Source organism: Boeremia exigua (genome assembly GCF_020726555.1).
Source record: "Boeremia exigua strain MPI-SDFR-AT-0100 chromosome Unknown C7974scaffold_3, whole genome shotgun sequence".
Lineage (NCBI taxonomy): Eukaryota > Fungi > Ascomycota > Dothideomycetes > Pleosporales > Didymellaceae > Boeremia > Boeremia exigua.
In genome coordinates this window covers 227,796-251,043 of record NW_025763520.1, presented here as the reverse complement: position 1 = coordinate 251,043, position 23,248 = coordinate 227,796, and the positions used below count along the sequence as shown (strand labels likewise).

Sequence of the window (23,248 nt, the reverse complement as noted above, 5' to 3'; positions counted from 1 at the left end):
TCCGGATGTCGATGATAAAGGTTGTTCTGCGTCGACTTAACAATAGCTATCCAAGGATCCCAAGGCCACTGCCTGGCCCGGTATAAGGGTAAACTCGAGTCACGGTGTCTGCTCAGAGCATGCCGGCGGCAGCCAGATCGCGGTAGACCTTTTCAGGCATGACGTTGCCTTCTGTGTCCTCCATCTCGACAACGTTGTCCGCCGCTGTCTTCTCCTTCTTCTTGTCCTTCTGGATTTTCTTCCACAAGGTTTCTGCTTCTTGAATGCTGGTGATCTCGCGGAAGAGCGTCGTATTGGTGATGCCAAGGCACTTCAGGCCGTGAATGTGGCGCGGCTCGTTGAAGTGCTTGTCAAAAGCGCGGCGTCCCATGTAGACGAAGTTACCGCAGATCTCGCATGGAAACTCGACACCAAGACCGTGGAGTTTGTATAACCAGTAGGGAATCGGCTTGCCGTCCCATGCAAGAGGCAGCTTGAGCGGATTGTAGATTTTGTCCTCGCCGTCTGATTCATCGTCGTCATCATTCGCGCCTTCTGCGGGCTGCTCGGAGTATAGCTGGTCAAGCTCTTGCTGTCTTTCGCGCTCCGTCATACCCTGCTTGCGCTCGACGTTGACTTTGGTGTCACCACGCTCCGTCTGCATGGCGGCGGCCAGCTTCTTGATCTTGAACTCGCGCTCAGCGACGGCCCGCTCCTTGAAACGTTGAATGTCTGATGATGCACCATTTGTCTGTGCTGGGGCGCTGGCGTTCTCGCTCGCCTGAACAGCCTTCTTGTGTTTCTTGCCTGTCAAATGCGCCTCGAAGACCGTCTCTTTGGTGAAACCCTTTTGGCATGCAGCGCACCAGATGCCCTCGCCTGGCGCGTCGCCATTTGTGGGCGCCGATGATGGCGCAGTCTTCTCCCATCCGGGAATCTGGTCCTTTTCCCACAACTCCTCGAACTCCTTGGTGAAGCTGGCGAACAGCTTATCGAGGTTCTCCAGGGGCTTTGTTCGGCGCATGAAGCTCTCGAGATACTCCTGCAATGCTTTCAAATACTGGAAATAAGGCTCTGACTTCTTCTGGTCACGGCGAACGCTGCTTTGTGGCCCGGTGAAGACGTCGAAGAGGTCGAGATACTGTAGATAGGTCAGGCGGCGCGCGTGCTGATGAATAGACAGGTTCAGGTATTGTTCATGAAGTGTAGTCAAATCGAAGAATCGACCGAACCCCTCCTCTCCAGTGAACATGGCATCGATGGCGGCAATCGACTGTATGTGGTCTTCGGGCGACCGCTTCTTGTACGCCTTCTCTAGGTTCTCGACAGGCTCGTTGGGGTACCGGCGATGGAAATCTTTGATATTCGCAATATCCTTCATGAACGACTCCATAGGGTCGCCATGAGTGAGGTTGCGTACCTCCTCCTCCCTCTTGCCCTCGGCATCTTTGTAGATAGCCAGTAACCGGCCGGACTGTGTTTCTAGCTGTGCGAGGTATCGCGCGATGTCGTGATCACGTGCGAGACGATCGCGAATCTGTTGGGGTATGTTAGATAAGTACGGGAGAGCGACGCTGAATTCCTTACGTGTGGAGGGTCGTCAAGAAGGAGCTCTGCAATGGCATCCTCGAGGCGCTCGAGGTCCTCGTGGATCTGGCGCTGTTCGTCCAGGAGCATGCTTGCAGTCGCCTGTAGCGACAATGAGTCTTGTGTATGGCAGCAGTCAGGCAGTTGTAGATTCAGTACCTTCAGCGGCGCCGGTGCTGGCGCATTGGAGGTGGAGCGCGCTCTACCTAGATAAATGAAAAACGGCGCTAGCATGGTTTCGCCGGTTCGCCGAAGCTCCGTCTCCGCGCGCAGCTCCACCAAACTTTCTTGCGCATCGTCACCACCGCTTTGAAACCTCACATCAGATCACCACCACACGATCACACGTATACGACCGATATCATGGCGGAAGGAATCGACCGAAATGCGGATGACAAGATGGAGTTTTCCACTTCTAAGGAGGTGACGGTGGCGCCAACCTTCGAGGCCATGCATCTGAAGGAGAACCTGTTGCGCGGAATCTACGCCTACGGCTACGAGTCGCCTTCTGCTGTCCAGTCACGTGCGATTGTACAGGTCTGCAAAGGTCGTGACACCATTGCGCAGGCGCAGTCTGGAACGGGAAAGACGGCGACTTTCTCCATTTCCATCCTCCAGGTTATCGACACAGCAGTGCGCGAGACACAGGGTAAGTGATGATTCATACGATAATAGACTGCAGCTCACACGTGATAGCGCTTGTTCTCTCCCCCACCCGCGAACTTGCGACTCAGATCCAGTCGGTCATCATGGGTCTCGGTGACTACATGAACGTTCAGTGCCACGCCTGTATTGGAGGCACAAACGTGGGCGAGGATATCCGCAAGCTCGACTATGGCCAGCACGTTGTTTCGGGAACCCCTGGACGTGTTGCTGACATGATTCGCCGTCGCAATTTGCGCACTCGTAACATCAAGATGCTCGTCCTCGACGAGGCTGACGAGCTCCTCAACCGCGGTTTCCGCGAACAGATCTACGACGTATACCGCTACCTTCCTCCCGCGACTCAGGTTGTCGTTGTCTCTGCGACTCTCCCATACGACGTCCTGGAGATGACCACCAAGTTCATGACCGATCCTGTTCGCATTCTCGTCAAGCGTGATGAGTTGACACTGGAAGGCCTGAAGCAGTACTTCATTGCGATTGAAAAGGAGGAGTGGAAGTTTGATACCCTGTGCGATCTGTACGACACACTCACCATTACGCAAGCCGTCATCTTCTGCAACACACGTCGCAAGGTCGACTGGCTGACAGACAAGATGCGCGAGGCAAACTTCACAGTCTCTTCTATGCACGGCGACATGCCACAAAGGGAGCGCGACAGCATTATGCAGGACTTCCGCCAGGCCAACTCGCGCGTTTTGATATCGACTGATGTCTGGGCTCGTGGTATTGATGTCCAGCAGGTTTCGCTTGTCATCAACTACGATCTACCCAGCAACCGTGAGAACTACATCCACAGGATTGGTCGCTCCGGACGTTTTGGACGCAAGGGCGTCGCTATCAACTTTGTCACCCAGGATGACGTCCGCATTCTCCGCGACATTGAGTGTGAGTTCAGAAAGTCACTTAACACATGCTCGTGCTAATTTTTTACAGTGTACTACTCCACTCAGATCGATGAGATGCCCATGAATGTTGCGGATCTTCTAGCTTAAGCTAGGGTCGAAGTGATTCTAGAGTTCACTACGATCTGATTATAATCGACTTGACACGGCGTTGAAGGTGTTCGAAAAGTTTTGCCGAAGAAGACAGTGCCGCTTCGCAACTCGAGGGTGGAGGAAGGGGCTCTATAGCCATCGAGTAAGTCAACGCACATGGACCAGATCCTGAACCCAGTTAACCCTAGTGCCTTGAGCAGTACCAAATTGACATTACGATTTATGGAGACGATACGTTGTTCAGCTAGCCACCTCTTGACTGTTAATTGATACTAGGATGCAACTATGCTATTTCAAATGTCTAGTCAAGGCACGAAACATATCCGGATTGATGGATTCACACTTCTGACAGGCCGCGCGTCTCTCATCCTCTCTTCAAAGCGACTATTCCGCCCCATCTCCACTGCTGCATGGTCGGCCCATAGCTCCTCAGGATATTTCCTCTCGGCTGCTGCATCTGATTCCGCGAGCGCACGGTCCTCGGAAAGTTCATGCGTCGGTTGAGGAGTACGTCGTCTGCGGCGGCGACGGACCATCATCAACGCTCCCGTCAACCCCAGAGCGACGCACGAAACTCCAGCGACGGCAGATCCAGCAATTACACCAGGATGAACCTTTGACTCGGGCACAGCCGCTGGACTCGCAGTTCCCGATGCGGACGGACCGATCGCTGTTGGCTTCATGAACGCTGGGTTGGTGCTTGACAAAGGGGGTGGGAGACACCCGTCAATCGAGTAATATACCCACGATGAGTCGTAGCAAGTCGCGAGACGGCCAACTATCTTAGTCGGACTGGAACAGGAGAGTGGGCCGGAATTCTCCCCATACAGTGTGACTTCCAATGGTCAGCCAGGTGGTTTCAGAGAGTGTGTTAAAGTCGTACCTGCGCAGCCTCGATCCAGTTCTTGAATCTGAAAGCTCTGCCCTGTCGTAACGTTCAACGGCTTACACATCCCCTCCGGGTAGCCATTGACTGCATCCAGTGCGCGCCACGAGCGTGTACACTTGGTGTCGGTGAAAGACGTGATATCTGACGCAGAGGTCGTGGCAGAGAGGAAGAAGAAGACCAGGTCAAGGCGCCAAGAATGGAATGTTCGCATCATGGGCCCCGAAACGGCAGTCAGAGGTCTGTAAGCTAGAGGGCTCGGTGCATTGCATGTGAATGGCATTGTTGGGGTACTTGTAAGGCGACCAAAGGACTGGTGTTGGAGACGACATCACAAGACTGCGGAGTGCGGTCGATGAAAATGCGACCGCGGGTCCTGCGCTGATAAGGGATTGCGCACTTCTCGTTCAGGGAGGTCGTTTACTGGATCGTGGGGATAAAATGGCTGTCTGCAATGGCCGCGCATTGAGTGAAGTCCGCGGCTTACTCAGCTCGATCGCCCTACCTTCAGCTGCTCGTGCTGGGTGAATCGACAAGTGGCGTCTAGCGACGGGCTGCGTTCGAATGCGCATCGACAGGTGCCTGGAATAAAAGTGTATTCGCGCTTCCAAGGTTTCATCGCAGACATCGCAGTGATGATCTCAGGTGCACATTCTCGTTGCGCTTAGGTGTCTTCGTCCAAGGTGGAGCTCCAGAGTCACCGCCTGGCCAAAAGTCCATGCGTCCTCAATCCGACTCATGTAGAAGCATGAATCCGGTCTCCGAACACATCGTATTCTGTTCCGGCGACCGCGAAGAGGGTCGCGATGCCCTCTCGCTTGTCGATACATATGTAGGTAGTGAGGTCATTCGGCCCCCAAACCGATGACTCGAGACGCGCACCGGCGTTGCGCAGCTGAACGGACAAGGCCACGAATGCTACGAGCCATGTTTGCTGGAGTCCGATGTTTCTTTTGCTTCGCTAGTGTGAGTTTTACATGTCGCTCTTCGAGGGTCAGCGCCGTAGTGTGCTGCTATGGGCGTAGAGGTGCGCGTCCACTGCGGCAGTGATTTGCTGGGTGGATTGCGCTCGCGTAGGATACGAGGTGTTCGACTTCCTGCGGCGCGCAGATAGGTAGAAAGTCCCGAGGCGTTGTGTGGCGCACTTTGTTTCTGCAGGCATACCTTGCGGCGTATTAGTGATGCAGGTAGATGTATGCAGGCCCTATACTCCGGTTCAGCGTCGCGTAGCGTACCCAGCCAAATCTGAATGACTTCCAAGTAGATGTAAGTAGACTAACTGTGTCCATCTTTACGGTTTAAACTTAGTTCTGCGGTCTGATCATAACGCCGCGTGTGCCATCTCTAATGGAGTAAACCTGCGAAAACTAAAGCTATGCTACAAACGATCGTGCTTCTGCATTGTTTGCGTGTAAAAGGCGTAAGGCCTGATTGTGTTTCGATCACCGCTGCTGCTGGTCCTAAGATTCATCTCCGAGGTGTCTACTGGGCAGCCACGATCTGGAGACCTCGGGAGATGATAAGTTATTCCGTGGGTAAACAGCTGCACATCCTGTGCATATCTAACACCCGATCGAACTCAAATCCACATTCCGTACATGCAAAGCTAAGTAAGGACACGGCCGTTTGACTCAGCAGAATCTCACTCATTGACGTTAGGCCCCACAAAGGTACAGAGGGACTGAGTACCTCGCAGTACGGTTGGTGAGGCTTCGACTCCAATGTTGTCTTAGCTTGCCCACAATATCTGAGAGTGTCACTTGCTAAGGAACAAATGCTCGCACTCTATGTGCTGATTCTATAAATGAAACTCAAGCGCTGGTTCTTGTTCAGCAATGCAAGATTTGATTAAGATGCAAGCGACCACTTTCCCGCGCTAGCCCTGTCTAGCAATCCAGTCATTACTCTCTTCTTCTTCACTTTGCCCTGTTCGTCCCTCTCTTTTCTCACAACGTTCGTTCCGGTCCTCTCAATCTTTCCATTCAATCTATCTTCAATGCTTCCCTTCTCCAGCCCACCGCTCATGCTTACAAGCGGCGTATCTGGCAGCTCTGCCCTACCATATGTCGCAGGGTCGAAAACCTCAGATGCGGGGGGCTTAGAGGGCGACCATTCGACGGAGATAGACTCGTCGCGACTGACTTTTTGATCGTCGAACCAGAGCTCAAAGCAGATATCTGCTGGGCCGATGATGACGCGGATTTCGTATTCTATGCGCAAATACTGCTTCTTGACGGACCAGAAGTGTGCGTTTTTGGCTACGAACTTCTTCTCATCGGAATCAGAAAGGTCGGAGGATATGTTGCAGAGAAGACGGGTGTCTGTAAAGCGCTCTTAGTGAGTGAACAGATGAAAGTGATACCGTATACTTGCGCTGGTTCATTTGTTTTGGTAGCTGTGAAGCTTCGAGATTGCTTTCGATGACGCTTGTTGGGAATGCCCGTCGTGGGTCTCCAGGGCTGACATTCTTCACGAACCGGTGAATGATGGGGTTATCGACGCTGACTGGCTCACCCTTTTTGACGAACCATGCTATCGCTTGCGGCATATACATTCTTCCGTTGAGTGGATCCTTAACTAGGTGCTTTCCTTGGTGTTCCGGATTGTGCTTGTCAAACGCTATCTTGCATGCGGTGCCATATGAAGCTCTACAGCAACGCCAGCCGAGTACAGAGCGTGAGGTGAGTAACTTGCGAATACGGTCGGCGACAAGCCCCTTGCACACAGCAAGCTGAGGATCTGGCGCTATGCGAACAGACATCTTCCGTGCATTTGAAATATCTGCATCCTCGTAGCGCTGCTTGAGCCGAGCCTGTACATACGCGCTATTTCCCAGCCCACCCGATAAAACGAGATGTGTGATCTGCTCGTTCGGAAGCTTCTGGTGCAATATCTCAAGTTGATTATCGATGAGGTTGAAGAGTTTGGTTATCTGCTTGTCAAACAAACGCTGCAGGTCATGCCGACCAAAGGCCAGTTCGCCATTGCGGACCCGTGCTTCGGGATCATCGTTACAGTATGTATAAGGTACACGCGGAATGCCAATGCTGAAGATAGGTGTATCGTCCGGTGCACCATACTCGCATTTGACAGCTTGAAAATCCTTACTTTTCGTCATCTCCCAGGCCGCATCGGCGGGATCAACCGGTAGAGGGATAGTCCTGTGAGCCGCAATCAGGCGCTGCGCAGCCAGTTTCTCAAACTCATAGTCGATAGCAGCACTGCCTATAGTCTCACCAAGAACCACGTCCAGTTGCTGCAAGTTGATACACTGATTCACGGTGCCAGTGACGCGCAGGACACTCAGATCTGTTGTTCCGCCGCCAGCATCGCAGATTAACAGTATATCGTTTTCGTGGAAAATACCGGGTGCCTCGATCGAAACATAAACAGCAGCGGCTTCTGCTTCGGTAAGACCAATAGTGACGCTATGGTTGGGTTGAGATTGGAAGCCTGCATCGCGCACTATGCGTTTGAAGTTCTCTACTGTTGGTACAGGAGCCCACGTGGTTGGTACGCTGAAGATGAATTCGACTCGCGCTGTCTTCCAGGTAACGCCAGACAACTCGCCACCTAGCTTGTACTTTAAATAGTCGTACATCTTTTGGAGGTAATCGCAGTACCAGCGTTCAACTTCCTCCAGGTTCGCTGGTGCGCCTTCAGGGTCTTCAAGCTGCTTCTGCCGTAGCTTGTCTGCATCGAGGCACGTCTTGAACCACTCCTTGTACTCTTTATCCTCGGAGGTAGTTTCTGTAGCAGTCTCCGATAAGAAGCCCCATGATGATGGCTTCTTGCTCCCAATTGGGTATACCACGACTGTGGGTACCTTGTTCTCGTTGGCTTGGAAGCGGCCTGGCCACTTCTGGACCCAGCGAATCGTCTCACTGCCGATAGAAAGATTTGCGTACGAAACTCCAGTGCCTGTAGTAACATTGACTGTCAGTGAGCGTAACGCGAGGTGAGATGGACAGAGCAGCAATGGGTTTCATCCTGACCTAGTCCGAAAGAGGACGCTAGCGTCGACCGTGCATTCCGTGTACGAAGTATCTTTGAATCCCTCGTTTTCCCATCACTTACATGTCATTCCCAAGTCAATGCCAACAACCATATGCGGCTTTGGAGCAGCGCTCATCTTCCTCGACTTGTAAACAGTGTGCCTTTGCTTCGAACTCTAGTACGCGTGGCATGCCATCAGGCTGAACACCTGGAGATATATATAGGATGATATGCATGTCCTGTGTGGACTAGGTACCACAGCCTTGCTGCACAGGCAACGCCAAATAACGCCACTAATACCCACACAGGATCGAGCGTGATCTTACCGCATATGCAACATGGTTGTTGAGCAGCGATACGCTTTGACACAGCCTAGTCATGGCGGTGACTCTGGGAATCTTCTGCCTTCATTGGTCAGTGAAGTAACACATGTGTGTCTGTTCCAGGTTAGAGCATCTCCGACTATTAGTACAACAAGCTGCGTCGAAGCGGGACATGCCATCCGGTGTCATCTGCTGCTTTCGTGACATAAGGTGCAGAAACGCTATATTGCAAAATTTCCAAGGCCGGGCTCAGCCTTTCGGTCGAGCGAGCGTAGTGAGTGCCTTCATTCCTCTCTCTCTACTTTCTCTGACCGCCAATCTGCGTTATTGTTACTTTCGAACAGTATAAGGATGTCAAACACAACAGCAGTTGCTACTCTCCTCGTCACTTACACCGAAAATGGAACATTCATTAAGGAACCACATGGCAGAAAGATGTTTACTTTCTTCAGAGAAGGCGACAGTACAGAATCGCTTCGATTTGGAGTCTTAGAACCTGAGATGAGCAGTGGTATACCAAACGACAGTCTGTATACCATTATCAACGTGAACTGGACAGGGCAGGATGTCAAGTTTTGGTGGGACAGAGAACAAAAGATCATCAAATGGGATTCAACAACAGGAGGAACTGAGTGTTGTACTAGTCTTTCGACCGCTCATGTGACGCCTGGAGGCATGATCCCGCTACCTACTGGTGTCGCAGTGATACCGACCGCGTCTCAAACTTCTCCCATATCATCACCGAGCAGCAGCCTCGCAGCAACACCAGCATCGAGCAGCGGCCTTTCCACCACTCCTACCGCATCTACTACGACAACATCGACGCCAATGAACGATGAAAAGAGTGTAGGGCTCTCTGGTGGTTCTGTTGCTGGCGTAGCGATCGGCTGTTTAATCGCGGGTGCGCTGATCGCTGGCCTCGTCTTATGGGTCTGTCGCAGTAGACGCACGTCAAAACGTATTGATCACAATGAGACCAGTGCTATTGCACTGATATCACCGGAAAAAGGTCCGCTCACGCACACAAAATCCATCACAGGAAGTCTGGCTATCGTAGATGTTGATGGTGCGTTGCCTCAGCCTCTGGAAGATCAGGCCATCTCTGGGGAGATTACCAAGATTAGCAGCCTCATAAAAAACCATGTACAGAGCTACTATCACAATAAAGTGGTAAATCTCGGGCTCATCGACTTGGACGACATAACTGCACTAGGAAAGGTCCTCCCTTTTCCCGCCAGGAAACTCAGTGCTCTACTTGACGATCCAGCGACTAGGGAGGTGGCCCTGAGATTCTGTATCGCCTGGGCAATTATCTCGAGAATACAAAGTCACGGAACGTCTGCAGACAGCCTACTCCCTCCCGAAGTCTGTACCCCTATGCGGGAGATTATGAACGCCAACGATAAGTCAAAAGGTGCGCACCTCTGTTCTCCATTGAGAAATTGTATATAGCTGACAAGTTTAGCCCATGTTCTTCGCTCAGCACGTTGGAGGGTCACCACCGCAGAGCTTCTTCATACTACATATGTTAGCGATGCTTTCGCATCTTCAGATCCTCGAGGCGCAACCATTCGAAAGTTGTCATTCATTCTGGAGAATGTTCTCAAGCCGTTTGCCGACTCTCGTATAAATGACGATGAACGAAAACGCAACCTTGTGGAGCTCCTCAAACGTTCTGCAATGTTCGCTTTCACGTTGTTCTCCCAACCAAGCACCTGGACTTTCGATTGGAGAGAAGAGCAAAGTGTTGAATCCGGCGAATTTTGCATATTTCCCGCTCTTGTTCAGTTGACAAATGAGATTGGAGACCCTATCGTACCACCTCGATCCTTCAGCGAGGCTATGACCAGAAGGCTGGAAGGCTGAAGTCAACTGTGCTATCAAGTCACATGACGGCTGCGCTTGTTATGCATTGAGACATCTCTACCATTAGTTTTTGCTCTTTGACATAGGTTATCATGATATTGTAGAAACTAAGAACGCATTCATCGGATCACAGCCATCATTGGAGTTCTCTCTTTCTTCAGCCTTGCGAGTAAAGCGTGCCGGTCCCCACAGTGGCGTTCGATAGTGGTTTCATTGATTGCTGACCAGCATAAGCGAAGGAGGCCTTGCATGTGAACAAGTGTTTTTGCAGTCAAATCCCATGCGTTTCGAACGTAAGAGAGGCTGCTACAGGCGGCGCTTACATCACGAAAGCTGCGCCTTTCCGCTTTGTGCACATCCTGCTCTATTACGGTACTACTAGAGACACCCTCTAGCCGCTCGTTATCGGATGTACTGCATCATGTTTGGCCCCTTGTACTTGCACAAACTGTAATGAACGGTACCGGTGGTCGCACCTGCACGGCGTTCGTAGTTTGTGGTGAGTTGGCAAGCGACATCATTGGACGTGGGGGCTGATTGAGACCACACCGAATAACGCGGCGTTAAGCCCATGCAGACCTCATGCGAGTTGCGATGGCTGTGTCCTAAGAAATCACACATTGGCTTACTCCATCTCCTGACAGCAGAGAGCGAGCATCTTCGTTCTTGCAAGCGGAGTCCAACAACATCTCAACAACACTTCAAACGATATGATGCCCGGCGTAGGCTTGTACTTACCCGAGACCTTGCATCGCAAAGATGTAGCTACCTTGGATAAGTCTAGGACCGGAGAGAGGATGCCAGAATACACTCATCGCGCGGGACAGAGGGCAAGCCAAGACACTACCAGCACATCGCTCAGTGAACGATCTGTTGACCAGAAAAGCGACGCCTCGAATATCACGAGCCGTGTTTGCAATCCGACTACGACGGCCTTTGAGTATGCTGATTTTGTCTTCTCGTTGAACAAACGTTCAGCTGAAGCAGAAAAATTCGCAAGCCTAATCTGGCGCACCAGACAAGACCTTGCTGAGGCATCCCGGCTGTACTTGTCATCGATCGTCACGAATTTCCTCGATACATGGCCTAACAGAAAATCGTGGATCGATAAAGCTCTTTCGGATGTTCGCGCATCCTTGGTCGATATTGGATACGATATCGAGTCTGTACGCAGCATCCGGGACAGCGATGAGACGTTGCGCATGAAGCGCAAGTTCGAGTACATACTCAGCCATCACAAGCGACTCGCTCCTAAACAACAGACCTTAGGAAACTGCTATCAGATATTGTTGGGGGCGATCCAAGTCATGCAGACCGTGGAGCAATGTATTGGAATCGGAGGACCTGTTAGGCCGTGGCTTCGATCGCAAAGCGACATTGTCTTCAGTTCACATTCGCAATATCCAGGTTCAATCAATACGTCACATTTGAGCCTTGGAGCCTCTAGTCTCGACGGCAAGTAACCACCGGTTCTGCAAAGTGCATCGATATCGCTAACTTGTGCCAGCAAGGTATCCCCGGGCTCCGTTGGCTGAGTTGCCAGGCAGTACGCCAGATGATCTTGCCATTCCAAACGTAAGGCCTGCCACCAGATCTCAATACCTGGCGTCTATGTCCTCGCTCCCAGAGTCTACTAACGGCTTGACCAATGATCTTGCTGTAGTCAACAAATTGCAAGACTTGGCCACCAATTTTTCAAATGAGGCTTCTAATAGGAAAGATACCGTCGCGTATCACGCAGAAAGGAGACTTGAAGACTCGTTCAACGCTTCTTCAACCTTGAACACCGTTGTTGATAGGATAATGGAACGCACTCAGTCAATTGCCTCGACAACAACGTCTATCAAAATGCCATATTTAGCTAGACGTTATCGTCCACGCCCAGTCCATGTACCCAGAATACACTCAAGGCAACACTCGCTACCTTCAGAGCTACCTCCGCATCAGAGTCAGTCGTCACTTGTAGACGATCTGAGGGAATGGATTGTACACACTGCCGCAAGTGATCAATTTACAGGGGCCAATCTACTGCGTTCACCCACAGTGTCTTCGGCAACCGGCTCAATAGCGTCGCGGAAGGAGATGATGAAGATGCTGGCAAGCGATCCAGATACTGCACGAACCACTGAAGAATCCTTTTCAGCTACTTCTGATGGTGCTGTAACACCTTCACCTCCAACGTCGAAAGAGAACGGCTATGCTTCGCTCTTCGACAGCAAGGCATCTCAAGAGATATCCGTACCAGGCTCAAGTATCTCTGATTCATCCAGAGCCGCGTCGAGTGACACAGCATCTCTTATATCACCAGCGGACTTTCCAGTGCCGCCATCAGAACCGAGCAGTCCATCTCTCAGCATCAGAACCTCTCATCAGAACCATTCCACAACATCGCCACGTCCCAGCTCTGAAACTTCGCAGAAGCCTTTCTCTCCAGCAACGACAGCCAGCACGTCGCACGAGTCGCCCTCCACAACTCCATCCACAGCCCCGCTCAATCAATACCACTCGCACCCGCGTGCCAGTCACACCGTGATACGCCAACCCGCGACACCTAAACAACCAAACAACCCCCTCTTAGACAAACCACCAAGTCACCCCCAACAGCCCCAGCTCCCACCGTGCACCCAGATCCCCCCGCACAATATCGAGCAGCCCCAAACAATCACATCTGTACCTCCTCCACATTGTTCTCCAACCCAACCCGCCCAGCACACCTCGCTGCCGGAAGCATCGCCACGGTCTCAAACTCTGGCTCTGGCTCGTGTGGCACACGCAGTGGCAGAGGGAACTCAGCAGTCGCCCTCTAGCACACCACCGCGCTCGCAGGAAGATGATGATACTCCACCCATGCTACCGCCGCGCCCGCAGAAAAGCATTGCCACGACCCCTGTACCTGTGGTCCCTGTGCCACATGTTACGACGGGTGAGGACCAGCAGGTGCGGAGGACTGCGGAAGAGAGGCGGAGGCTGGCGCATGCGAGGAGGATGAGGATCGCGCTTGGGGCGTGAGTGCGGGGAAGGGCTTGGGAGGGCAGGAGGGATGCAAGGTTGGAGTGGCTTTGGCTGCGGAGAAGGAGGGGGAGAAGGTGGTTGTGGTGGTATGTGAGGATGTAGGGGGAAATGGACAGGTCGATACCACTATGTACAGGTGAACTGCAAGTACGCAGTGTTCTTAGATTCCAACGCCGGTTGTGTATCTAGTAGAGCTGGTACATCCAACATAACACCAAGCTAATGCCAAACCGTCAAAGTCAATGGCCGTCATATTCGTATCATCCTCGTCTGGCTGTCCTCCCCGGCCTTCGCCCCCGATACTCCCCATCTTCATCATCGTCCTCAGACATACCAAACTCCAGTCTGTTCCCTTGTCGCTTCTCTCTCCACCGTTTCTCGAGCCGCTGAACATTGCGCTGCATCTGCTCATCGTGCGCGCCGAGACCAGCGGGGAGATGCTACCTCTCTTCCGCCACGAGATTCGAGATACGGCCACCTCCGCGAGGCGGGCGCGTCGGACTTGCAGCGCGTGATCTGGTTTTCGGTTGTGGCGTTGTGCTCTGGCCTCGTGTTCCGTAGGCAGACCTACCGCTGTTGTTCTTGGCTCTGATGAGCTCCTCCTCTTTCTGTCGGAGCAGCGCCTTCACGACGTTGTGCTCTTCTTGGAGATTGGCGTACTGCAGTCTGATGTTCTCCGCGCTCTTGTCGAGATGCATTCGCTTGAGCTTAACGGAGTCGCCGGAGACTTGCCGCTTGAGTTTTTCGTTCTCTTTCTCGAGAGCCGTGTTTTTGGTTTGTAGTTGGCCTGCTTTATTCGAAGCTTCACGGTACCCCTCTTTGGTGTATTCGAGAGTGTCGTCGTTGGACTTGACCTTGTTGGCCAGTTTGTTCCGCTCAGCAGTGATGGCTTCAAGTTCTTTGCGCAGACGTGTGACCTCAACATCCTTGTCGTTATCTGAGGCAAGGCTGAGGTTTCGTTGCGCGTCGAGTTCTTCGCGGAGGGTCCGCATCTCGTTGGCTTGGGCAACAAGTTGAGAGCGCACTCTATCGCAATCTTTGGTCACGCTTTCGCGAGATCGCTCGACTTCGGTTTTCTCATTGAAAAGCTTCCGGTACTGCTGCTGTCGGTTCTCGTGCTCGGTCTGCTGCCTGTTCCACATGACCTGCTCTTCACGGCGTTCCCTTCGTTCCTGAAGGAGCTCGGACTTTATTCGCTCTAGGGACGTCGCCAAGTGCGATTTCTCCATAGCACGAGAACCAGGCATTGAGTCGCTTACATGTGTTATTTCAGTTTCCCGGCCTCCGCCAGATTGCGAGTCTACATGTGCTAGTGGGGTGTAGCGTATGCGCTTTGCCGTATCAGAGTCGTCTGTCTCCTGTGTTGAAATCAGTCATGTCTAATTGTTAGAGCTAAGGTACTGACTAAAGGACGCTTCGTCCGCTCAGGGACTGGAGACGAGGCTGTCGATCTCGTAGATTGTTGTGTTGCACCAAAATCGAGAAATTCGCTGCTACTACCAATGGAAGGCAGAGGCCACTCAGTGCTGGCTTGACCATCGCCAGACGTTAGCCAAGAGGCAACCAACGTTGCCGCCTCTACAGCATCTGGCGTATCTATATCGATCTGGTTGCCAATTTCACCGCTCTCCTCGAGCTGACCGAGCGCTGTCAATATTTCCACGATACGATGGCTTTCTGAGACATTCGGCGGAAAATAGCGCTCAATATGCCCGATCGTCCGTGGAATAACTAAGTGGAGCACAGGCATGATATTTCCTGATTCCCTAGCCCAGTCATTCTGCCGAATATTCGAAGCACTCTGAACACCGTTCAAGCAGATTGCAAGATCAGCGCGTTGCAAAAGAAGTGAGGGGGTCCTTGGAATAACAGTGATTCTAAGTGTGTCATCTGACACATTCGACGTATATCCTTCAAGAGGCATGTGGTAGTTATGGGCTGCAGCTTCCAGGAAGGTCCGCAAGATGTTGATCAGCGCAGTGTCAGCTTGGTCCAGAAGGAGCACGACATGCATGCTGTGTTCGCGTAATTGGTCGAACAGCTCGCCCAGAAACCTGAACTTGACTGAGTTGTCGATACCAAACCGGGCTCCGTGTTGGACATCTGCTCGAGAGCGCGAGTCAGGGTTAGTCGTCGCAGACTCTGCCTCAGCGTAAGTCAAATCCGGATGGGTCTCCAGATTCCTCAGATGGGTCAAGACCTGTTCCGCCCCATCAATCATGTCCGAAGCAAGATCCCCCTCTGACTCTAAGACCGCATTGAGTAGGTCAGTCTTTCGCTCTATATATTCGATGTATGAGTTTTTCTGCCGCCCATCGATATAAAGAGGTACAATATACTCTTCTCTTTCAAGATGCAATTCTTCATGGTATTCGTTTTCATCATCATCATCAGACACGACGTCATGATCGTTATCATCCGGTCGCTTGATGATATCATCGGACGATGATATGGGAGATGCGTCTGGTACAACAGATGCCGCCGCCACTGCGACTGCAGCTACAAGGTCAGCCTTTTCTTGCGTTGGTCCTGCATTCGTGTTCGAGCATGTCGCAGCAAGCGGATTATTGAGCAAGGACTCCGTGGCATTGTCTTTAGCGTTTGCGAACGCTACAGTCCGCAAGGATGTCTGGACAGGAGGTGCAGGCGACCGATCCGGCACTGTTGATGGCGACCTTGTGCCTTCCGCTGAGACATTGATGGCTGGCGGAACAGGTGGCCTGCCAGGTCCCAGCGGTGCTTGCGAAAGTCTGGTAAGCTTTCGGGGAACGTATGGATTGTTGGCATTTCTCAACGCCTGGCTTTCTCTGAGACGTCGCTCGGCCAAGTCTCCCGCACTCTCTGTCGTGTCTCCTGCCATCCTGGATGACGATGAGTTGAGTATCGGAGTAGCTGGTCTAGCTGGAACGTTGGAGTCTAGCGTTCTTAGCGAGTAGCTCGGTGGGTGTGGTACCGGCGAAGAGCTGTTCACAGCTGACTGCGACAGACGCTCTGGAAACTCTTGTGATGAGTCGTGTCGTGAAATGGAGCCGCTGTGTTTCGATCTGCGCGCTGCTATCAGATCCGACACTAAAGTGGCAGAAACACTTTCAGTAGTGATTCTTTCAGTATCCGCAAACGCGCTGGAGAAAATGAACTGCGCGTTGTGTTCGCGAGATCCAGTCGAAAGCTCAGTCAAAAGAGGTGATTGCGAAACTCCACCAGGGCTCTCTTGACCAATTGTGACTTCAGCTACACTGTTGAGGTGTGTCTCGTCTACCTGTATGGGTAATGGGTGTGACAATGGCTCTCCGTGTTCAAACGGTTGGCTGATCTCGTCTATGGTAGTGCTTTCCTCGCTATCGTCAAGGGTCGTACCGCGTGCACCTTCAAGTTCGCGTGTGTTACCAGGCTTCGGTGGTTCTGATGTGGCTCGCTGTGCCGAATTTGTACAAGATGAGAAAATCGGGTACTGCGATTGGAAAGGTAATAGCGCGTTCTCTTCCAGAATAGTGCGCTCAATCAAGAAACTTTCAGTCTCGTTATACACGCTTGAATGTACAGGTTCAGAATAGAGCGCAGAATGTTGAGGCTCCCTTTGGGTACTGCTTTCTTGAACCGAGGTTGCAACCTGAGAGATCTGGGGCGTGTCTGCAACGACAAGAAGCTCTGACTGCAGCTCTAGCTTCGTCGAGCTCAGGGCTGGTCTTGTGGCGTTGTCTGCAGGTTCGACCTCTTCTTCAAACTGCACAGTAATCTCTGCTATATCCCCGATCGGCTGCTGCAGCCCTTGAGTAGGAGATTGCGGGGCGCTCTCAACCAAGGCGGCGTGAGACTCGCTTTCTTGTTGATTCTCTCGACTGTGCAAATCTGTAGGAATAGTATCAGACTGCTTCTCGCCGGAAAATGTCTTTTGTGCAGACGTGAAATCGGTTCCTATAGTTGGCAACGGTGTCACTAAAGTTTCTGAGATTTCTGGTTCCTCTTGCTGGCTCTCGAGTTGGCGTTCGCTGTATGAATCTTGGGGAATTTCTGCTACAGTTTCGGCAATGGATGTTGCAGGGGACTGAGCGCGTGCGTCTAGCGTTGCAGGTCCGTCTCTGTTCAGTAGACCCTTCACACAAATTAGTGACTGTGAACCAATAATTGCGTACACCAAGGACTGACCGAATAACCAATGAGGTGTTCATCAGACTCCTCAGCAGAGCTGGAATAGACGCTCGATTCAAGCTCTTCTTGAGTGACTGGGATGTAGCTAGCGTCCTCAGCAGAGTTTTGCGTGTCTGGAACGATACCTGAAGCACGAAAGGGAGGTTGTGATGCGAACAGCTGCGAGCTCTCTAGATCAGTATCGGCGGTTCTCGATTCTGATGAAGGTTGCGACTCTGGTATTTCTAAGTGCAGCTCGTACTCGCCGCGATTGAAGCTGTCCCCGCGCGAGTCGACGGCAATTTGTGGAGATGTCCCGTCCGGTCTGAGAACACTAATGTAAGAAGCCGTCGAACTTGAAGATATTGCTGCAGCCTCACTCTGTCCAGTCTTGGCTGATGATTCCACTTGAAATGCCGATGAAGATGATTCTGGGCTCGCAACGATGTGCTTTCGTGGCCTTCCTCGTGAGCGTCGTGGCTGCGACTCTGCTGGGTACTCGACCCCAAGAGCCGATGCAGACGTTTCTGTGCTTGCGACAGTATGCTTCCGTGGCCTCCCCCGTGAACGGCGTGGCTGCGAAGTACTTCGAGCCCGGCTCTCTTCTTGGGCCAGCGTACTCTGTTCCTCTCTCCAAGCTGCACGCAGACTCTCACTGGCGGCTGTAGCCTTAACCCAGGTTGGTTCCCACTGCTTCCCAGTCGCAGGATCAATGCCCGACCAGTCGACGAGGTATCGCAAACCAAATCCTTGACCACTTTGCGCAAGTATGCGCAGTGCTTCCCACTCTTCTTGACTGTCTGTTTCAGCCTCCTCGTCGTGGCTGCTGCCGCTGCTGCCACTGCCGCTGCTGCTGCTGCTACCAAGACTGCTGGTAACTGGCTGTGTATATCTGGGTCGCTTGCTGGAAGTGTCCTTAGTGGGTGTACGCTTTCGTTTCGGAGTCGCCATTACGCGGCGATCGCGCGGGGGGTATTTACGGAACTGTTGGCCGAGGCCATGGTCAATAAAAGGTGCGTTGTGTGCAATGTTTGGTGTGGTTCGAGGGAGCTCGAGGGAGCTGCTGCGGGACCTCCGCCGGCCGAACTACTGACGTACCATATCAACCAATCAGGCGCGTGTAGTGCGCGTCGCGTCGATGCCCACTTGTAAGTAATCGATCAAATGGCAAACAAAAGAAAAGCGATATCTAGAGAATATGATGCTCGGGTTAGGTAGATGCAGAGGTCAAGGTCGTCAGATCAAGTCGTTATTGAAACGCAAGTGAAGTTGTCACATGCAACTAAAACTGGAATTGATCAATACTTAGTGAAGGTGAGAGTAAGTCATGGAAACAAACACATTAGTCAATCGAAGAAAGGGACTGCTCTGGTTGCTCTATGAAATGTTCAGATCGCTACGCAGACTATTCGAGGGGCTCAAATGACGACGTGATCCGCGACTGCTGACTATCTCAGTTCCATCGTCCCCCTCGTTGTCCTCGACCACCATAGTTGCCTCTCTTATTGAAGTTACCACCGCTCTGCTGATTTCCTCCAAATCCACCACGACCGCCTTGGAAGCCGCCTTGCCCTTGGCTCTGGTTCTGATTGAATCCTTGATTCTGATAAGCACCTTGACCTTGTTGGTTAAAACCGGGAGGGGTTCCCTGCTGAAAGTTGTTCCATTGGCTATTGAAGGGGTACGGGACGTTTGGCATCGCAGCAACGTTTGGAGGTGGGGGTGGGAATGGGCCGCTGAAGTTTGGCGGAGGGGGTGGGATACCGTTCGGGAACCCTCCCGGTGCCTGGAATGACATCGGTGGGGGTGGCGGGGGAAATGGCTGCATAGGAAACGGCCCCGGGAACTGGGTTGGCATCGGTGGTTGTGGGAACGGTGGCGCATTGAATGGCGGCTGTGAGGCTTGTGAGAAGTTGGGTGTGAAACTCTGGTGTGGGTATTGGCTGTTGCTAGGGGTGCCCTGACTAGTGTGAGTTGGTGCTTGCTGCACATTCCAGTGCCCACTCGACTGTGATTGACCTCTCTCCAATGGCCTCGGTGGTGGCCGTCTACTCTCATTCTGGCGATCATCAAAGTTCCTGTCACGGTCGATGCGGCCTCTCTCATCGGTCCGTGGTGATCGACTGCGGCGACGGTGGTGCCGACTGCGTGATCGCGAGTGACTTTCGTAAGATGACCTTGAAGCGTAGCTACCACTTCGACTGCGGCGATCCATGTCGCGCTCACGCGAGGATGAAGACGACCGCCGGTGCCGTCGGGGTGAGCGGGAGTAGCGCCTCGGTTCGCGCTCCTTCTGTGATACAGTCTCCATACGCTCAGCATCCTCCCGTAGGGTCTTAATGCTCTCAGGTATACCTTCTTTCTGCATGTCCTGACAGAACTTCATAGACCATCCGTAGCCGTTGGTTGCGGTTGTCACATCACCTGTCTCCTTGTCTCGCTTGACAAGTTGCCCCATAGAATCCAACCACGTATTGTACTTTTTCGTTTCGCCGGTCGGGTTGTCGCCGGTCGGTGCGTGCTTGAGATCGATGTTTTCGAAGTAGTCGTCAAGTAGCTTGCGAACGTGGGCCGAGGCAGGCTTCTTGTCAAACCGAGCCACCTTGATACGGTGCGGATCGAGGGGCAGGTGTCGAGATTTGACCATTTGGCCAAGCATGTACGATGCTGGCAGCTCGTACCAGGGTGCCGTCCGGTCGCCGTGATACTCTGGTAGAAGATAGTGGCGCTTACGCACAGGAGTGCCACCTCGCGCCTGCAGAAAGCCCTCGTCTGCCCGCTCCCTGATAATCTTGTATGCTTGTTCACTGATAAGCCTGTTAGTAGCCCAATAATTAACAATAGCCCTCAGCTTCTTCTCCACCTGGGAGTCCTTCCCTGTAGCGCACATTGCTGCCAACTCAACGAGCTCGGCAAGATGAGACGTCAGCTCGGTACCAAGCAAGCCACGTCTTGTGGAACTACTGTCATGGTGCTTGTCAGTATGAAGCGCATCGTTGAGGACCAAGAGAAGGTCCAGTCGATTGCGCACAGCCTTCTTGCCTGTCACCGATGTGTCAAAGACCAGCGACTTGGATAATGATACCAAGTAATCTCCGAGCACTGCAATGCGGATCCTAGAGGGAGCCATGTGCTTGACAATCCACTCTGTGCATGTCTACGGTCTTCGATTAGTCTGCTCACCACGACGATCAATATATTGCAATCAGATACCTGGATATTCACGGGTGTGTTCTGTGCAAGAACAGCATCAATAGCGCCGAACAGCTGGGAACAGCTCTCCACAGAGACAGGAGGAAGACGGGCCTCGGTTTCTGCCTTCTTCACGCCTTGCTTGAACTTGAGCTGTGCGATGGTAATGACGGTTGTTGCGCGCTTTGCGTCATTACTTTGCGCCATCGTTTCCAATGGCAGCGTGCCTGATAAATCGCTAATTGATGGCGTGCTGGTGTAGTGAAGAAATGAGACGCGCTGCGCGTATGTTGTTTTCGGTTTCTCGCGCTAGCGTGCCTTCCTCTCCAACATCGCTCTGCCAAGCCCTTCAAAGCGTCTATGCCATGTCGTCGACCGATGCCATCGAGGACGAGCTGACTTCAATCAACGCCATATTCGACGAAGAGACATTGTCACCAATCGATGCAAGTGCCGGCCTTTTCAGTCTTCGACTCCCGTCTTTCACATCTATAGTCCTTCGCATCGAATTTCCCGCAGATTATCCTGATGCCCCGCCCTCGGTTCTTGGGACCCAAAGCGTTGGGGACGATGTGCCAAAAGGTATGGGAAGTCGAGCAGTGGATATAGTGAGAGATGTACTTGCTCAAGTTTATCGGCCTGGCGAGGCCTGCATATACGACCTCTTAGAAGACACACGAGAAGCATTAGGGAAAGCAGAAGAGAAGGGAGAATTCCACCTGAACGAACAGTCAGAAGATTCATTACAGGAGGAAACATCATCCCATGCGCCTCAGAGTTCGACTGCTGACTTTGGACCGGAGCCTCCATGGATCGTCGGAGAGCCAATCAGTGAGAAGAAATCGGTCTTCCTTGCCCGCGTGGCTCCAGTATCGTCGCCAGCGCAAGCAAAACAATACGTTGCGCACTTGCTAGCCACAGATAAGAAGGCAGCCAAGGCAACACACAACATGACATCTTGGAGAATCAAAGGCCCGAACGACACCGTCTTTCAGGACTGCGACGATGATGGCGAGACCGCCGCCGGTAGCCGTATGCTGCATTTGATGCAGCTGATGGATGTATGGGACGTTATGGTTGTAGTCACACGATGGTATGGTGGCGTTCATCTTGGTCCCGATCGCTTCAGGCTGATCAATACTGCTGCGCGAGAAGCTTTAGTGTTGGGAGGCTTCGTGAAGGATAACAAAGACGAAGGAAGTAAGAAGAAGGGGAAGAAATGATTTGGACCCCAATATAGCCACGACTGGCTTTTAGGATTGTGGGAGGATGTGATCTGAAACTTCTTGTGTACTTTTTGAGCTCTTTAGACATACTGGCAGACCGATATAGCCTCCGATCTGAACGCTATCGCACCACAGTAGACGATACGCCACAACATATCGTCAGAGGGAACAGTCACATATACCTGATCAACACAGCAAAACAGATGGTGCTTGCAGTACTAGCGTGCAACGCAACGAAACATGTCGGCATGACCGCCTGTCCACACAACACCCACACAACATGTCAAGAAGGCTCAAGACGGCAAATAGAGTCGTATCTCTCCGACAGTCATCAAGTTGACCGCCAAAGCTAAGAATTAAAGCCACCAAATCATTTATTTCACATCAGGCAATTGATTCATACAGGATTTGCAATCCTCTTATTGGTGACCAAAAGCCAAGCTTCTTTAAGAGTGACTCTTGTCGTCAAAGAGAACCATTCAGACATACCCTTGAGAAACTCGATCACATATTGGCCGTGCTCATGCGTACTCATATGAGGTACCAGGCTACTAAGAACGTCCCTTGGTAGGTAAAGACTTACGTTCTCCGCCGCAAGGGACTTGCAGAACCCCAACTGTACAAGCTCGGAGGTGTGTCTTAGGCCCCGAGTGTTACAGCGCAGACGAAGTACACTTGGAACACTGGAGTCCTGCGCAGAAAAGGTGCGGCGAAGCCAGGGGTACACGAAGAGCCTGTCGCTCCTCCGAGCGAGGTGTTTGCACACAAGCAAGTAGGAAATCATTTCGATCTGCGTGCAATATATTGCGCTGCGGCCTGAATCCTGGAGCCTATCGTATAGGCGACTGTTCTTCTCCAAGACGTACATAATACATGATGGAATGATCATGCTGCATTACGAAATTTTGCTCAGACACACGGTTGACTGAAGCTTTGCGTATCAGTTGATGGAGTCTGTCTTGAATACCACACATCATGTGAGAGATGCCACCTGAGCGCACTAATGGCAAACGAAGTGTAGAGGAGATGCAGTCGCTGCACAAATGTGCTTGCAGGTTGCTGATGTGAGCGCCGGTAGATAGATAAAATCGAGCGGAACCTGCGGAACCTCGAGGAGCGAGAGCACGTTGAATCCACCCACCAATTTGCCATTTTATTCAGGCTTCAATCTCGATATTACGCCCACCGACAGCACATCTATCCAAGAGGCTTATATATCAAATCGCATTCGTTGTAAGGACCGCATTGCAAAACCACAGTGGCCTTCAGCTTGCATGCAACCGTTGGCGCTTACGCAGTGACTGTCCGAGTACACGAATGACCTCGTACGAGCCTCTTCCTACGCTACTCCACTCAAGCAGCTACTTCGGAATACTTCACATGCACGCGTCG

At 52.2% G+C, this 23,248-nt stretch overlaps 9 protein-coding genes across 9 annotated transcripts; 4 read left to right on the top strand and 5 right to left on the bottom strand.

Moving 5' to 3' along the window:
* Positions 1-112: 112 nt before the first annotated feature.
* On the bottom strand, positions 113-1,656 carry C7974DRAFT_304573 (splicesome-associated protein; the record flags this gene model as incomplete). Its single annotated transcript, XM_046137987.1, has 2 exons — positions 113-1,516; positions 1,567-1,656. 2 exons carry the CDS (start codon positions 1,654-1,656, stop codon positions 113-115), a joined length of 1,494 nt encoding a protein of 497 aa, XP_045999797.1.
* Positions 1,657-1,929: 273 nt separating this feature from the next.
* On the top strand, positions 1,930-3,224 carry C7974DRAFT_373103 (ATP-dependent RNA helicase fal1; the record flags this gene model as incomplete). The annotated part of the gene is made up of 3 exons (XM_046140086.1): positions 1,930-2,215; positions 2,263-3,117; positions 3,166-3,224. 3 exons carry the CDS (start codon positions 1,930-1,932, stop codon positions 3,222-3,224), a joined length of 1,200 nt encoding a protein of 399 aa, XP_045999796.1.
* On the bottom strand, positions 3,166-4,575 carry C7974DRAFT_121287 (uncharacterized protein). Its single transcript, XM_046135155.1, has 2 exons — positions 4,111-4,575; positions 3,166-4,062 (listed from the first exon to the last, which is right to left on the bottom strand). The coding sequence occupies exons 1-2, from the start codon at positions 4,394-4,396 to the stop codon at positions 3,533-3,535; spliced, it is 816 nt and encodes a 271-aa protein (XP_045999795.1). The 5' UTR covers positions 4,397-4,575; the 3' UTR covers positions 3,166-3,532.
* Positions 4,576-5,930: 1,355 nt separating this feature from the next.
* On the bottom strand, positions 5,931-8,308 carry C7974DRAFT_387274 (uncharacterized protein). The gene is made up of 2 exons (XM_046141146.1): positions 8,191-8,308; positions 5,931-8,034 (listed from the first exon to the last, which is right to left on the bottom strand). Exons 1-2 carry the CDS (start codon positions 8,243-8,245, stop codon positions 6,395-6,397), a joined length of 1,695 nt encoding a protein of 564 aa, XP_045999794.1. The 5' UTR covers positions 8,246-8,308; the 3' UTR covers positions 5,931-6,394.
* On the top strand, positions 8,309-10,427 carry C7974DRAFT_329428 (uncharacterized protein). The gene is made up of 3 exons (XM_046139058.1): positions 8,309-8,361; positions 8,418-9,846; positions 9,898-10,427. Exons 2-3 carry the CDS (start codon positions 8,784-8,786, stop codon positions 10,296-10,298), a joined length of 1,464 nt encoding a protein of 487 aa, XP_045999793.1. The 5' UTR covers positions 8,309-8,361; positions 8,418-8,783; the 3' UTR covers positions 10,299-10,427.
* Positions 10,428-10,922: 495 nt separating this feature from the next.
* On the top strand, positions 10,923-13,389 carry C7974DRAFT_121254 (uncharacterized protein). The gene is made up of 2 exons (XM_046135154.1): positions 10,923-11,753; positions 11,806-13,389. The coding sequence occupies exons 1-2, from the start codon at positions 11,009-11,011 to the stop codon at positions 13,305-13,307; spliced, it is 2,247 nt and encodes a 748-aa protein (XP_045999792.1). The 5' UTR covers positions 10,923-11,008; the 3' UTR covers positions 13,308-13,389.
* Positions 13,390-18,389, bottom strand: C7974DRAFT_448460 (uncharacterized protein; the record flags this gene model as incomplete). Its single annotated transcript, XM_046145669.1, has 7 exons — positions 13,390-14,668; positions 14,716-15,735; positions 15,805-16,479; positions 16,852-17,403; positions 17,457-17,929; positions 18,008-18,238; positions 18,302-18,389. The coding sequence occupies 7 exons, from the start codon at positions 18,387-18,389 to the stop codon at positions 13,751-13,753; spliced, it is 3,957 nt and encodes a 1,318-aa protein (XP_045999791.1). The 3' UTR covers positions 13,390-13,750.
* Positions 18,390-18,713: 324 nt separating this feature from the next.
* On the bottom strand, positions 18,714-20,919 carry C7974DRAFT_387263 (uncharacterized protein). The gene is made up of 2 exons (XM_046141145.1): positions 20,652-20,919; positions 18,714-20,595 (listed from the first exon to the last, which is right to left on the bottom strand). Exons 1-2 carry the CDS (start codon positions 20,835-20,837, stop codon positions 18,892-18,894), a joined length of 1,890 nt encoding a protein of 629 aa, XP_045999790.1. The 5' UTR covers positions 20,838-20,919; the 3' UTR covers positions 18,714-18,891.
* A 22-nt stretch (positions 20,920-20,941) lies between these two features.
* On the top strand, positions 20,942-22,053 carry C7974DRAFT_121207 (ribosomal protein S5 domain 2-type protein). The gene has a single exon (XM_046135153.1). The coding sequence runs from the start codon at positions 20,996-20,998 to the stop codon at positions 21,851-21,853; it is 858 nt and encodes a 285-aa protein (XP_045999789.1). The 5' UTR covers positions 20,942-20,995; the 3' UTR covers positions 21,854-22,053.
* Positions 22,054-23,248: the final 1,195 nt, after the last annotated feature.